This window comes from Protopterus annectens, chromosome 4.part0 (genome assembly GCF_019279795.1).
Source record: "Protopterus annectens isolate FY-2018-M chromosome 4.part0, PAN1.0, whole genome shotgun sequence".
NCBI classification, from domain to species: domain Eukaryota; kingdom Metazoa; phylum Chordata; order Ceratodontiformes; family Protopteridae; genus Protopterus; species Protopterus annectens.
In genome coordinates, this window is record NC_056733.1 from 302,310,113 (window position 1) to 302,326,271 (window position 16,159).

The 16,159-nt window shown below is 37.2% G+C and overlaps 1 protein-coding gene across 3 annotated transcripts in view; it reads right to left on the reverse strand.

The window, feature by feature from the left end:
- KSR2 (kinase suppressor of ras 2) overlaps nt 1-16,159 on the reverse strand; it is a 2,556,886-nt gene that overhangs the window by 102,806 nt on the left and 2,437,921 nt on the right. For all 3 annotated transcript variants that reach the window (XM_044068294.1, XM_044068293.1, XM_044068295.1), the window contains one exon: nt 4,867-4,996. In XM_044068294.1, the coding sequence (XP_043924229.1) occupies nt 4,867-4,996 (130 nt within the window). The remainder of the gene's footprint in view (nt 1-4,866; nt 4,997-16,159) is intronic.

Sequence of the window (16,159 nt, forward strand, 5' to 3'; positions counted from 1 at the left end):
TGAGTGGTTACTAAGGTATTGCAAATTGTTTACAAAATATTATAAAATTAACATTCACTGTATTTATTGTAATGTATAAAATCAAGATTAAGACCTAAAATTATATGAATGCTACCACTGTAAAGACTTGCTTGGGCTAACAGTTTGCCATTTGCAACCCTTTAGTAGTAGTTACCATTCTGGAGATATGGACATCTGTTTGAACTGTGAGACTACATGATTTTGTAATGTTACTGTAGAAAACTAGTCATCAATCACTAGAAGAAGAGAATTTTATTTAGAAACTACTAACACTGATGACAGTAAAACATTTTCCATTTGCTTTTGATGATGGACAATAAGATATACAGAGTACTGTGCAGTTTATTATCTCAACAAAATGTGTGGCTATGCCTACCAGAGGTCAACTATATTATGTTAATTCATTATGCTGTCATCACTTAAAAGAGTACATTTTATGGCAGAGATTATTTGCTTGGAAAAGTCTGAGTTGTACATTATAAGGTGGCTTTGTCTGCTACTCTGTAGAAATATTCACTGAAATCCTGACCTGGCTAACAAAGTATATTCAAAAATGTAAGAAATATGTTTATGCTGTACATAAGTCCTGTTATTTTTCACTATTTGCGTTTTCTTGATAGCTAGAAATAATGCAGATCTTGACCATCACTAGATGTGTTTGTTGCTTTGTGAATATTGTGACTAATACTGGTGATGTAAGGAATTGTAATCCATCTTGATTGAAGGAGATTTTTAAGGAAATGAAAAAGGGTGGTGCTTCATTTAATGAGGAGAGAAGGTTATGCATACATTAATTCATTACCACAATTGTTATGGAAGAAAAATGTTATTAAAAGTGCTCTATAATTTTAAGAGATGAAGTCTGAGTACAACAGAGATTATATAACACATAGAAACAAAGACAATTATGTGGTAGATGCATGGCAAAGTACCAAATTTAGATAAAAAATTGTGATTAATGCTTACAGTATGTCTTTCAAATGAGATGCCTTGTATACATTTCTGCTACTGGAGGCTTTGCTTTTGTCAACTAGGCACTGAAGTTCACTTTTATAAAATTTGTGCCTGCAAAGTATTATCCAGTTGTTGGAAGTGAAATATTGGGATGGTACTGTTTGTGAGGCAAGTACCAATGGTAATGTATGAGGTCTTGATGATTCTTGAGACATACTGATTTTTGATACTGCTAGCGGTTGCTTCACAACTAAAACAGAATCAGTATTCCATCAAAGAATGACAGCTAAACATGTTTCACTATTACCTTCACAAGTTGAAAAAACAGCAAAACTTGCATTTGTGTAGTCATGTTACAAAAATATTTAGAGGAAAATAATATATGAAGAAAAAAACGTATCAGCATGTAAAAAGTTATGCAATAACACCACTTAAAATATGAAATAATATGATAATTAGAGTTAAAGAAGATCAGTTTTTTTGAGTCCATTGACTTGACTCCAGTTTGGGAATATCATTTTTCTAGTATCATCCTAGCTTACATTTTTTTATTTTTAAAAGGTAATTCTAGATGGGGTTGAAAATTTACTGATATGTCTTCTCATTTCTTCCCAGTTTGCATTTTTCAATAAATAGGTTTTATGTTTGACTTTTTTGCACAATTCTTGTTGATTTGTGCTTTTAGCTTTAAACTGCTTTTTATATCTAACATTTAACTACCAAGTTCTTATAGTGGGGATAAAGTATATAATTTCCTAGTCCACTTTCCTTCTTGCAGTAATACCACATTAAGCACCTCCATTACAGTCTTGTGTAACCTCGCCAAGGAGTCCATCAGAAGGCACAAAACAAATCTCCAGACAAAGACACAAATTGCCATCTTACATTACCCCCAAACACTTTTGGAAAGAGGTTAACCTACTTACCAGAAGAAAGTCTCCAGATAATACCCTGTATACAAACACCATCCAAAGTGCTACAGCAAAACTTTCCCCACAGGATTTCCTTAAAGAATTTAGCAATTTCCCATTAATAAACTCCACATCTCCCACAGATCATGGATTGCCCACCCCACAGTCATTCATCCTCCTCTTCCAATTCGAATACATATGTCCCAAGGAAGTCTCTATTCAACTTAAAAATATTTCCACCAGCATCCCTCCTGGATCTGACAACATAAACCCCTGGTCCATTTATCATATAGAGAGCATATATGGCTTCCTCTCACCTACTTATATAATCTATGTATTGCACAAAACATCATCCCACAGATTTGAAAAACTACCCTAACTGAGCCGCTCCCAAAGCAAATACATCCTCCCAATTCTGAGCAATCTTCTTCAAAAGATAGTCTATACCCAAGTCCGCTCTTTATTCAACATTACCGCCTGCTCTCATTCAAACAGCATGGATTCTGGCCTGGAGGAAGTACTAAGACAGCACTTTGGTCCCTAACTGTTGGCATCCTGCTTAAACTTGGATACTGAACTCCTTACAACTGCCCTTTTTATAGACCTGACAAAGGCATTTGACTTCACTGACCACTATCTTCTCCAAAACTAACTAAATGTACTTGGTATCAGTCTAGACACCACTTCCTGGTTTAAAAGCTTCTTCATTGATTGACACTTGAGAATTAAAAATCCTCTCAATAATAATCTATACCTATGACCAAAGGTACAACACAAGGATTCATTCTTACCCCCCCCCACTTCTCCATATTCATTAACAAATTTCCTTGTGACCTCTCCCATCTCCCACTTATCCTCTATGCTGATGGCATGGTCATTTACTGATCAGGTCGCACTCACACCAACATTCAGTGCTAACTCCAGTCATGACCACCAATGGCTCATAAACCATAAACTACTTCTCCACCTCGGCAAGACCAAAACTATGTATTTTGAAACTCCAAGCACCTGACTTTAACCTACACAGCCATGCTAGAGAAACAACTTCCACCTTCAAATATCTAGGACTATGGCTTGAGCAGTCACTAAACTTCCATTTCCCCATAGACAAAGTTAGAGCCAAAATAAACTCTCTCCACTTCTGAGCCAAAAAGATCTCCCCTTTTCTATTCCAACCAGCAACACCAGTCATTGGCAAAGGAGTTATCCTTTCTCAACTTCAATATGGGCTCTCAGTTTTTGTTTCTGCACCAAGAAAAACACTGCCATGGTCCGTACTGTCTCTAACAGTATCTGCCGATTCTCAGTCATCTGCTCTTTGGCAAGCTCTCCCCATCAACATTACGGAAATCAACACTTATTCCAAATTCAGAATGTAACTCAGTAAGCACTTTTTCATCCAAGCCAAATGCTCCTACTTCAACACAGGACATGTCACCTAACCCGTCTCCCTTTCATGTTTCTTCTCCTCTCTCATGATTTAACAAAGACTGACCTACTTTAGAAAGTAATGTATATATTATACTCTGCTTGATTGTACATTACATTGTGCTCGTTAACGGGAATGTATATACATTGTTTTTTTTTTCTAGGTAATTAGTCTGAACTATTCAGTTACTGCCTAAATTTCTGTATTTTTTTTGTTTGTGAAATGTTCTGAATGTCTTCCTGGCTGAGTCTGAAATTAGTTAATATTGATCAGTACACTACCCCAGTAAACAAATGTAAATGAACAAATATCAATAACTCCCCATCAATGAACTGTACGGCTTAAAATAGAAGCAAACTACAGAACGAAAAAAACATACAGAAACACAGCTCTTCAACAACTGATAAGTCAATAAAATAATTCAGACAACAAATTAAAAACAGCAAACTTTAATAAAACAGTGAGCATTTTCGCAATAACAAGATTGCTTCAACAGACCACAGTGATACAAGCCAAAGCTACATCAAATAAATAGCAAGAACAATCATCCAACCATTCAATTCATCAATAAATCTTGCTATTGCGAAAGCGCTCACCGTTTTATTAAAGTTTGTTGTTTTTAATTTGTTGACTGTATTATTTTACTGACATCAGTTGTTGAAGAAATGTAAATAAAGAAAATAATTCATCCTAGATGGCATGGTAATAATTTGTTTTTCATTCTTAGTCTCATTTTTTTTAAAATTGTCTCTTACTATAATATTTTCTGTACTTATTAGAAATAATTTTCCTTATACTTTTCAAGAAATGGAAAACCACAAGGTCATCATAAATGTATTTTGTATTGCTATATAGTTTATTAAAAGCTTAGCAATAACTCACAACATATTGCATTATTACAGAGAGACCTAAACAGTAAACCTCTAGAGAGACTGAGAGAGAGAGTGTGTGTTAGTGTCAATGTGTGTGCTGTGTAAGATACACTTTCATCAGAGCAGCATTCCTGCTGCCTTTAGTAAGTTATTATAATACCAAATTACATAAATGGTAAGCTTAAAAAGAAAGAAGGAATGACAGCAATCTCACAAGACTTCTGTGACAGAGCTAATAGACATGAACAATTGCAAGAAAAGAAATACCATCAATTAAAATATCTAATGCTTAGATATTCACATTAGATGTCCTATAAACAGAAAACAATATAAAGTTTTTTATGGACATAGTTCTACTGTGGTTAGTATTACAAGGTGTGACCAAGTTAAGAGATATATTATAAAAAAAAGAAAAAAAAAACATGATATTCAATTTAGACTGTGCGGGACATCAGCTGAATGCAACAGAAATACAAATACAGAAGAGTTCTGGCCAGACAAATCTAATCTAAATTCCAGCAAGTAGATAACAGAATGTAGTATATGACCAAAAACACATTTAAAAAAAATGTGGCATAAGAATATAAAAAGGTGACAAAATAATACAAACTGTAAATAACATGAAACAGTGCAGCAAAACAATATCTGCAATTTCTTCTGTGCTGAACACGTTACTTACTGCAATCTCTTTGCTCATGCCAATTTGGCCCAAGTTAGGTTTGATTCCACTTCCAACTTGCCATATTATTGCTTCTGCAGGCTGACTCTTGAAAGGCCACTCCCTTGCATGCAGTTCATACCATATTGTTCTGTTATCAAATGAGAAGAAGTAACAGAGAGTTAATTAATCTTCCACTACTTTTTCAAGGTAGTAACATATCATTCATTGTGACCCATTTACTCTGAGTCAGGTTAAGCGCAGAAAAGTTAAGTAATGTTTATGTACACAAACACATGAAGATCAAACACATTTGTTGAGATACACTGAAGCTTCACAACCCAAAGACTGCTCAATGAAATGTGGATTGTTCTAAAATATGGATTAGATGTCCAATAAATACACAGACCTCTCATAACAAATTACAAGAATTAACAAGCTCCACATCTCAAGTGACCTAGAAAACATTTATGTGAAATTCATCATTCATTAATCTCTGCAGTCCTGAGGATGTTACAGATCATAACTACACCTGTGTATTTGCAGACCCAGTTCGAGTGAGATTTTGAATGTACTATTTTACCAAAGATCTCCTTATTTTCTTGTGTAAGAAGTATGCCTCCCCAGTTTAAAATACAGTTTTGAATACCACTAAACAGTTGTTAATGAGTTTGTAAGGCTGATCTGGCAGAATGTCTGTATAACAAGTTTCTGTCTAGCCAGGAAAGCATACATTTTCATTTCTCCAGATCTGGTGAATAGAATGTCTATAGTTCACCACCATATCTTTTGTATTAGATTATACTCTAAACATAAAGAGAGAAAGAGACAGTGTTATGAAACATTCAATGATTCTACAAACAAGCTGATAAAGCTGCATCCATTTTTTAGCATACGTTACTATTGTTACTACTGTTTCAACTACATATCTATGTTTTTCAAATATGTAATGTTATTCAGCATAATTATGTGTCTAAGTACAAAATAAACAAATAAATTAATATTTGCACAGCCAAAATCTATGACTTTGCTAATTTCAAGCAAAATGTGCTCTCGGTAACAGTCAACATGAAACTAAAGCAGATTGGCAGCACCACAGTAAATTCTGCTTTGGCACACATCTTTGTATATAATACAATAATTACCTGACCATACTATGATATGACAACAGTGACTGACATGCAGCAGTTGAGTTTTGACAGAAAAGTATACAGTGCTTATAGATTTCATTGTCAATCATCAAAACTTATATTAAGAAGATTAAAGCAAATGCAAAGCACAAAGAGAGACCTGCTAGACTGATCCAAGCAATGTTGACAAAAGATATTATAATTTAATTTCCTTCTCAAAATATTTTAGATACATTCTAAATATGTTCGTCAAGTCAATACAGTAATAGAAGGGATGTGGTACAAAGAATTTAGCCTAATCTGTCTACAAAGTCAATAACTCCTATGATGGGGATGACCAATCCCCCGCATATTTTTGAATGATTTATGTCTCTATGACTGTCAACTATCAAACCTCCACCATCTCTGGAGTTGCCTTCATCCAGGAATCCATACTGGCTGCTAGTACTCTTGCCAGCAACACAGCAATGAGTTCTAGCCTTTTTCCTCAGCTGGGGGATGTATGACCCATGTCAATGCGTATCTGTGTATTGAGGGGGTTCACTGCCTCCTAGTGCATTTATGAACTTCTTTGCATCTTCTGAAGAAGCTACACAGATTGGAGAGCAATACACATACCCCAAGACCACCCCCAAGTCTTGCTGCCCCCAACAGTTGAAAAATTCCACCTTCTAAAAGTGATCTTTCATTTTTATTGTACAAAGTAAAAACTTACCTAATAGATCTGAAGCCATTTCAGTATTACAATACATCTGAAAGGCAATACTTTTGGCAAAACTAAACACTTTATTAAATAAGTACACACCACCCTACTGTCCAGATCAATTAAAAACCTGATACTGCACCCCACATATTATTTTAATAAAACACACAAATCTGTGTATTTTTATTGCTATTTCATTTCTACTGGCTTCTTCCACAGATGATATTCAACTAATTGATCCCTTTCTTTGGATTTGTATGTGCTAATGGGTAAGTTGATGTCCCTGTCTAATGTGAAGACAAAGTTCCTTTTTCAAAAGGCTGAAAAATGAGCAAGGGTGCTGAAAGGCACTTCTGTTTCTCTATTAATGTTATTTAATTTGCTGACATTATGTGCAAAGCAAAGCAAATAAGCAGTATCTGGCTATGTGGTAAAGTTCAAAATAACCAGAGACAGCAACTGTAGTAAGAAATGCACCACCATTAATGAACATGCATTCAAACATTGTACACAATTCAGTGAAAAAGAGAGTGAGAGAGAGACAGGAAGTGTGTGCGTGTGTATGTGTGTGTGTGTGATTCAAACATTGTACACAATTCAGAGAAAAAGAGAGTGAGAAAGAGACAGGAAGTGTGTGTGTGTGTGTGTGTGTGTGTGTGTGTGTGTGTGTGTGTGTGTGTGTGTGTGTGTGTGTGTGTGTGTGTGTGTGTGATTCAAACATTGAACACAATTCAGAGAAAAAGAGAGTGAGAGAGAGGCAGGAATTGTGTGTGTGATTCAAACACTACACAATTCAGAGAAAAAGAGAGTGAGAGAGAGACAGGAAGTGTGTGTGTGATTCAAACATTGAACACAATTCAGAGAAAAAGAGAGTGAGAGAGAGAGACAGGAAGTGTGTGTGTGTGTGTGTGTGTGTGTGTGTGTGTGTGTGTGTGATTCAAACATTGTACACAATTCAGAGAAAAAGAGAGTGAGAGAGAGACAGGAAGTGTCTGTGTGTGTGTGTGTGTGTGTGTGTGTGTGTGTGATTCAAACATTGTACACAATTCAGAGAAAAGAGAGTGAGAGAGAGACAGGAAGTGTGTGTGTGTGTGTGTGTGTGTGTGTGTGTGTGTGTGTGTGTGTGTGTGTGATTCAAACATTGTACACAATTCAGAGAAAAAGAGAGTGAGAGAGAGACAGGAAGTGTGTAGTGTTTGTGTGTGTGTGTGTGTGTGATTCAAACATTGTACACAATTCAGAAAAAAAGAGAGTGAGAGAGACAGGAAGTGTGTGTGTGTGTGTGTGTGTGTGTGTGTGTGTGTGTGTGTGTGTGTGTGTGTGTGTGTGATTCAAACATTGTACACAATTCAGAGAAAAAGAGTGAGAGAGAGACAGGAAGTGTGTGTGTGTGTGTGTGTGTGTGTGTGTGTGTGTGTGTGTGTGTGTGTGTGTGTGTGTGTGTGTGTGTGTGTGTGTGATTCAAACATTGTACACAATTCAGAGAAAAAGAGAGTGAGAGAGAGACAGGAAGTGTGTGTGTGTGTGTGTGTGTGTGTGTGTGTGTGTGTGTGTGTGTGTGTGTGTGTGTGTGTGTGTGTGTGTGTGTGTGTGTGTGTGTGTGTGTGTGTGTGTGTGTGTGTGTGTGTGTGTGTGTGTGTGTGTGTGTGTGTGTGTGATTCAAACATTGTACACAATTCAGAGAAAAAGAGAGTGAGAGAGAGACAGGAAGTGTGTGTGTGTGTGTGTGTGTGTGTGTGTGTGTGTGTGTGTGATTCAAACATTGTACACAATTCAGAGAAAAAGAGAGTGAGAGAGAGACAGGAAGTGTGTGTGTGTGTGTGTGTGTGTGTGTGTGTGTGTGTGTGTGTGTGTGTGTTTAGCACCATTTCAGTTGTCTCATTTCAGGCATACAGTCATGCACTTGCATTGTGCCTCGTAACACACTTGGGTTACTCCAGTATCCTATGCTACAACACATCCACATCCTGATGTGTCTTATTACTCATAACACACTTGGGTTACACCAGTATCCTATGCTACAACACATCCACATCCTGATGTATCTTATTACTCATAACACACTTGGATTACTCCAGTATCCTATGCTACAACACATCCACATCCTGATGTATCTTATTACTCATAACACACTTGGGTTACTCCAGTATACTATGCTACAACACATCCACATCCTGATGTATCTTATTACTCATAACACACTTGGGTTACACCAGTATCCTATGCTACAACACATCCACATCCTGATGCATCTTATTAACTATGAATTCGTCAAGGGAGAAATGTACATACTCAGGGTCAGTCTTAGAGGTATTTAGTTAAAACCTTTAAATCAAATCTGATTTATGCCAGTGTTAGACTGAAAGAAGTACTATTGTGTAAAATGTGATTCCTATAGTATGCAGTACTTGTGCAAGTAAATGGTTTTAGCTTTAGAACTGGACTGATTATTAAGCTTAAAAACTGCAGTTTTATTTTGAATTAGTAACTGCATTTAGGATGTAGATAAGGGTAGAAGTTATGATGGCACTGTTGTTTTACCTCCTATAAATAATTTTGTGGAAAAGTATGTACATGTTTGAGCATTTTTACCTAATTTCTCTTTTGAGGATTTTTTTTTTTGATATTTTAATATTGCCTTGGAGCTTGCATTTGAAGAAATGACTTCAACCCTACTGATAAAGATTAGACCAATATTTTGTAGATACAGGAGTTAGGACATCAAATTATTGTGTCAAAACCTGGGGATAACCTTCCTTGCAACATCCACAGGAGAAATGATGGTTAACAAATTGAGCACAGTGATCTGATGTTTGAAGGAAGTGCACAGGGAGTGCCAACTCTGAGCAAAAAATTGCTGGTAATTAAACTTCTAAGCATTTTTGTCTTATTGAAACTTTACTAAGACTTCTTGAGAACAGACTACACTTGAATGGCTGCACCATAGTTGAGGCAAGGGGAAGAGGGCTGCTGCCCTGCATGCAAGCCCTTAGGGGCATTATTGGCACCTTACAAAAGCTACTGCTCAGACACGACTGGAGTAGCAGCATTACTGTAATGAGCTATGGCTGGTATCATGATTGCTTAAAGGAATGAGAGTGTGTGCACATTTATAACTACAGTAAGGAGCAAGTATTCTTCATAGCATCTGAGTCAAATTACTTTGTTACAGTTCTGTTGAAAATCACTTGTTTGCAAAATATTCACTATATTCACATTACTGGACTCAGGCAATCATGTTAAACACACAGACATACAAACAGAAATCCACTCGCGCACACATGTGTGTGTGTGTGTGTGTGTGTGTGTGTGTGTGAGTACATATATACATATATATATATATATATATATATATATATATATATATATATATATATATATTTATATATGGGTTACTTTTAGTTAATCAACTGCCCACTCCATTGAAACCAACTTCACAGACATGGCAAAATATCGACAATGGCAGAGCCGATGTTTCCCACATGGCAAGTAACCATTTGGCCATCAACCTGAACTTTTCCCCTTACCCCCATGGCAGTGCATTCTCGGAGTTGGAATATTTATGAAGGGGGGTGTGGGGGGCTTTGCCCCCCACATCTGTGGGTTTTGCTTTACTGGTAGTTGTTGAATTTGGGATGGCCAAAGGTTACTTACCGTGTTGGAAACGTCGGCTCTCCCACTGTCGATGTTCTGCCGTGTCGGTGAAGTTGGTTTCAATGGTGTGGGCTGTCGATTAACTAAAGGTAACCCATATATATATATATATATATATCTGTTGTTGTTGTGTTGTGTCTTTCGGCTTATCCCGGTTTGGGGTCGCCACAGCAGAACTCCGGTCCACTAATGTTTGGTAGTGGATTTTTACGTGCCGAGTTACCAGCCCTGATGCACAACCTTCAACGAAGGCACGCCCATTCACGCATGCCTCCACACAGAAGACGGTCTAGCTGAGAATTGAACGGGACAACGTCTTGCTGTGAGGCGACAACGCTATTGCAGCACCACTACCGTGGGTTATTTATATATATATATATATATATATATATATATATATATATATATATATATAAAGTGCTTTCTGTGCTCAGTCTACACGTTCTCCCTGTGTTCGTGTCGGTTTTCTCCAAGTGCTCCTGTTTCCTCCCACATTCTAAAGAAATGCATTAGATGGATCCAAGACTTTCTGCATGCATATGTGACATCAGAAAGACCCAGTAACCTACTTTTCTTTCCCCCTTTGCCTTGTAAACACTGCAGATAGTGATTAGTGATGATGTACCACAGGGTTACTATATGAATTGGCTGCAACTCATTCGAAGAATAACGTGTGTGTGTGTGTGTGTGTGTGTGTGTGTGTGTGTGTGTGTGTGTGTGTGTGTGTGTGTGTCTGTGTAAAAACTGTTTTTTTTAAATATGCACAATGAATATTTTAGAAAAGGATATTTATTCAGGGAACAGTCCATTCATTCTCTGAAATGGGATAAGCTCTACCCTAAAGTTACCACAAGTAAGCTTTGCCTGTGTGGTTTGCAGTAAACTGACTTGCTAAGATTAATGGATGCCTTGTTATGTAACACAGGCAGTATACAGTATTAGCTTGAGCAGGAAAGTTAGGCACACATACATTCTGTGAACGTCAGTTCCCCAAACCAAAGTGACAAACTCCTCGGTACAAGCTGACCTCCTTATGGATACTGCTCAGGCTTTCACTCCTCTATGTCTCCTCTTCCTTGGTATAGTTGAGCTACCAGGCTGTTGTCTTCTCCTTTAGAAATGGAATCATTCCTCCCACGAACCCCACTACATTTAGGGATTGCTCTAAAGCTAAGAGAAATTTAAATGTACACAGCCCATTAAACCTCTTGCCAGAGCTGCTGTATTTACCTCTAATTTCTGTTCTTTTCTAAACAGCTGTCAACAGGAATCTCTCCTCATTGGCACATCAAGCAGGTTGGAAGGAACAGACCAACAAAGCTGTTGTATGCAGATGATGTGGCATTATTACCAGAGACTGAGCAAGAATTTCAGCAAATGATAGAGGAATAGAATGTAAAACTGAAAGTATGCAGGATAAAACAGAGTACAGAAGACAGTTGTTATGGCAGCAAATGGTGGAAATTAGAAGATGTTGAAACTTAATACAGAAGAGAAGAGTGGAACAGGTTAAAAGCATCAAGCATCAGGGAGGGGTGGTTGAGGATGAGGAAGTCTGAATGAGGAGGTCAAAGCAAGAATCAGTGGGGCAGCAGTCAACTGCTGCAGTATGTCAGAGGTAGTGTGTGTGACACAAAAATGCCAGAAAAGCTGAAAAGTAAGGGGTACAAAACACTGATGCAGAAACTTGGACGGTAAAGGCAGAGCTACTAATGAAGCCAGAGGGAGTCTTCATGAAGTTTTCAGACAGGTGGAAGGATGCACACTATGTAACAGATGAGGAAATGAGGCTGTCAGCATAGAAGCAAAACTAACTCTAATCACAGAAAAGGTCAAATAATACCGATTATGGTGGTCTGGGCACATACGCAGAAAAGGAGAAAAACTTGACCTAGTGAAGTTGATTTGGGAGAGACAGCAAGAAGTGAAAATGGAATAAAGGGTATCTCACAAACAGATGAATGGATTGTGTGAGAGACCTATTACAGTCAGGCAAGACTGCTGAAGACAGCAGGAGAGTGGTATAGAATCAAAACAGATGGCAAAAGTTGGCATAATGCCATGTAGAAAATGGGGAAAAGGGAGTTGATGATGGCACGGATACAATTATAAATTCAGAAAAGGCATTTTCAGTGGAATTTTCACATAAATAAATGTCATATTCATGAAATTCTCCTTTCCTTGCCACAAAAGGGGTATAAACCAGGCTAGCAAAAATTGCAAGTGTTCTTTTAAGAAGCACAGGCCACCTTTGAAATCAAAGCTGCCACATCCACCACAGACAACTATAAAGCCTTCTTTATCTATACCAGAAAACTCAAATGTAACACTCAGTACTACTTTCAGTCAGTGCTTGATGAAATCACTTATTCTGAGCCTGAGGGTGTTGCCAATTTGGCCCCAGTTTCTCCCTCATTGTCTGTCAAACCATCCGTTCCTCTCTCAGCTGTGGTCTTGACCAAGTCTTATCTACAACATCAAGGATTTAGAATACTGCTTCTTTGGGTCCAGGCAACTTATCTCCCTCTCTGTCTCACAAGTTGCATCTGACTTCAACAATGAAACCCACAGACAGCCACTGTTACCTACAATGTCTACAAGGCAAAGAGAAAAGGTTGTCCAGTCTTTCTTCTGTATTATACACACATGCAGTCACCTGCTGCCTCCTAATAAAGACCAAGGATATGTCAATCTCTGACTCTAATCAACCTAATTTTCTCTACTTTTATATTCTAGAGTTTTGGAAAACTGCCATCATGGTACCACTCCATAATGGTAGAACCTATACGGATCCAGGAAATTACAGACATAGAACTCTTATTATATATATCATCTGTTACATCATGGAGTGTATCACAGATGGAATTTTGAATGCTGAAATAGGAAACACCCCTGTGCCATGATCCAAAATAGTTTTTTTTTAATAAAGGCAGAGCATGACTACTTAAATTAAATGACCATAAGACCCTATGTTCACACTATCTACAATGACCATACTAGAGACTGCTATACAGCTGCACATGCAAATATTATCAACAAGCTCACTCAACTCAGTACTGACATGAATGTCATCCGCTGGAGGGCCATCAGGTTGACTGACAGAACTCAAACCATAAGGGTTGTAGATAGCTCTTCTATATAAAGAACACTTTCAGTGATGTCTATCAGGGCTCTTCCATAGGAAGGTGTTCTACTGTGTTTATATTTCTGACACTAAAACACAAGTAAAAAAGTTATGGATGAATATGTTTGCAAATAACTGCAAACTGGATGCTATTATATAGTCCCCCAAGGACTTGACAGTAGCAATGCCTGACAAACCAACTGTGGTCTCAAGATCAATGTTAAAATGTAGTGTGCATTTATAAATAAAGCAATATTTACTTCTTCCATTTTATATTAAAGGCAATCCTTTTAATGTTGACATAGTCATCAGAGATCTGGGTAACTTCATCAACAGTGAACTGCCCTTTGATAAAAATGTTTCAAATATAGACAGGAAAATACTCTACCTAGTATGGTTTATTTCGATAGACATTTCATCTAGTACTAAGAAATTCATAATTCTTCTTTATATGTCCCACATCAGATCTTTTACCTAATACAATACACCATTTGGCTTGTACCTCTCCAAACATCTTGCTCAACTATAAAAGCCTGAAAGAAACCTATCCATGAAGATGGCAAGACTAAATTCCCAAAGTTACCCTGACAGATCAAAAGCCCCCCAAATATATCATGTATCAATATATTCTTAATGGGAATGTATGCAAAGCCTTTTATGCCATGAAAAACCTTGAACTGCTTAAGCCCTTCATAAGAATTGTGGCATCAATTCAAGGAACTAAACAGCCCCACAACCTTACCTCTCAGTTGCCCCTAATTATGAAGAACATCCCTGCTTTTGCCTCATATTATTGTTTTGAAAGGCATGTTGATAAAAAACCTTTTCCATATTAACTTTTTAATAACTAAAAAATTCTTCCCGATTTGGGTCTTTGTCCCCCAATATTTTTGGATCTGTCTAGATGCAGCTGTCTTTTCAGTTAAAATAATGGAGAATGCATCAGTAATAGAACATGACTAAACAAGGCCTACCAAATGCCTAGCAATTTGTGCATTATACTTTGTACCAAAAACTGCCTGTACAGCAGCCTAAAATTAATCCTGGCCTACCATGTGCATATAGGTTCACAGGTAGTTACTTGGCATGCAACTCAATAGACCATTACGGAATCTAGCCCCAATTCCCAATTGCCTCACAACACTGTCTGGATAAATGACTTGCTCAAGGTCACACAGTAGGCATCCAAACTTATGGGAATCAAGCCCTGTACCACAGGAAGTAGTTTGTCAGCTGCACATAGCCTTAGCGGTTTGTGGCAACTCCCAGGCCTATCTGCCTCTGTGAGTTGTGTTATATGTAACAAAATACGCCTGCAGAGCAGATGCAGACATTAAACCTGATGTATCAAATGATGAGCAGTCTATGTAAATGGCATTATATACTTTTTCTATATACACAAATATAAAAAAGAAAAGCTGCACTGTAGTCTGACATTAAAACTGACCAATCAGACTGTGTTATAATGCATAGTATATAATGAGAAAAGCCTGCACAGCAGTTAAACAGATATCAATACTATATACTGCACATAAAACACAAAATCATGTTCTTAAAGTAGATGATTAATGGTGTGAATTGCATAGAAGAAAGTGTGATCCTGCAGTACCTATATATCAAATAAGTAAATTATAACGAAAAGGCAGATTCATTACTAGTCTTTATGCAAACAGAAGCAGAACAACTGTTTTTTAATATCATGTAGGAAGGCCAAGGGCAGATCTGTAAAAACAGCTTACCTAAAATTAGTCTATTTTATATTTAAAAATCAGGCAAATGTGGCATTTAATAACTTACAGCCTTAATACATTTGATTTGATGAATCAAGAAAAGCTGATTAACAATTTGAAAACAATGAGACTTAACAGTTATATCCCTTGGATACAGAGCTGGGTCATGGGGTGGAACGTGATATGATAGAGACGCAGAACATTAGGGACAGTGTGTGTGGTGCTAATCATCTCCATTTATTACCTTCATCACCTCACAGTTGGGTGGAATATCTTGAAATAGAAATAGGGTTAGATCAACTATAACTTTATAACTCCAGGATCTGCCATGCACCTCCTGATGTTGGTCACAGGACAGATTTACATTCTTTTTTTTCCATGTACCATTTGGATCATTCACAAGCATTAATATGAACATGGAGAGTTTACCTTAACATTATCGTCATGAAAGTGAACTTTTACATTATATGAAAGAAGACTGAAGGAAAGCTAAACTGTCTAAGGCAGGAAATTCTCAGCTAATAAATGGGCACGGGAAAATCTGTTGATAAGATATCTTTAACTGATAGAAAGCAAGCTCTTCTGATAATTAGCTGTTTGGTTTGACCATCATTTACATTTCCAGACATACAATACAGCAAGTGCAAGTTTTTACAAAATAGTTCTCTGGTCAAGAATGAACTTCCACTTTCTCTCACCAGAATGAATGCACAGTTGATAATGGTAAAGCCCAACTAGCATAACCAGACCTGTGTTTGATGCATCATTGAAGAAGAACTTGAAATAACAAGCAATCAGCAGCGGTATATGAAGGATTTTTTTCTCTATCTGTCAAAGAAGAACATCACTGCCTTTCTCAAACAAAGCAAAATGGTAATATGTTAAAGACAGATCCCATTTACTACTGGGTCCCCTTTTTTCAGACTGTTAAAACTCAAGTCCATCCTCATTCTAAGGGTCACAAAATGCCCAG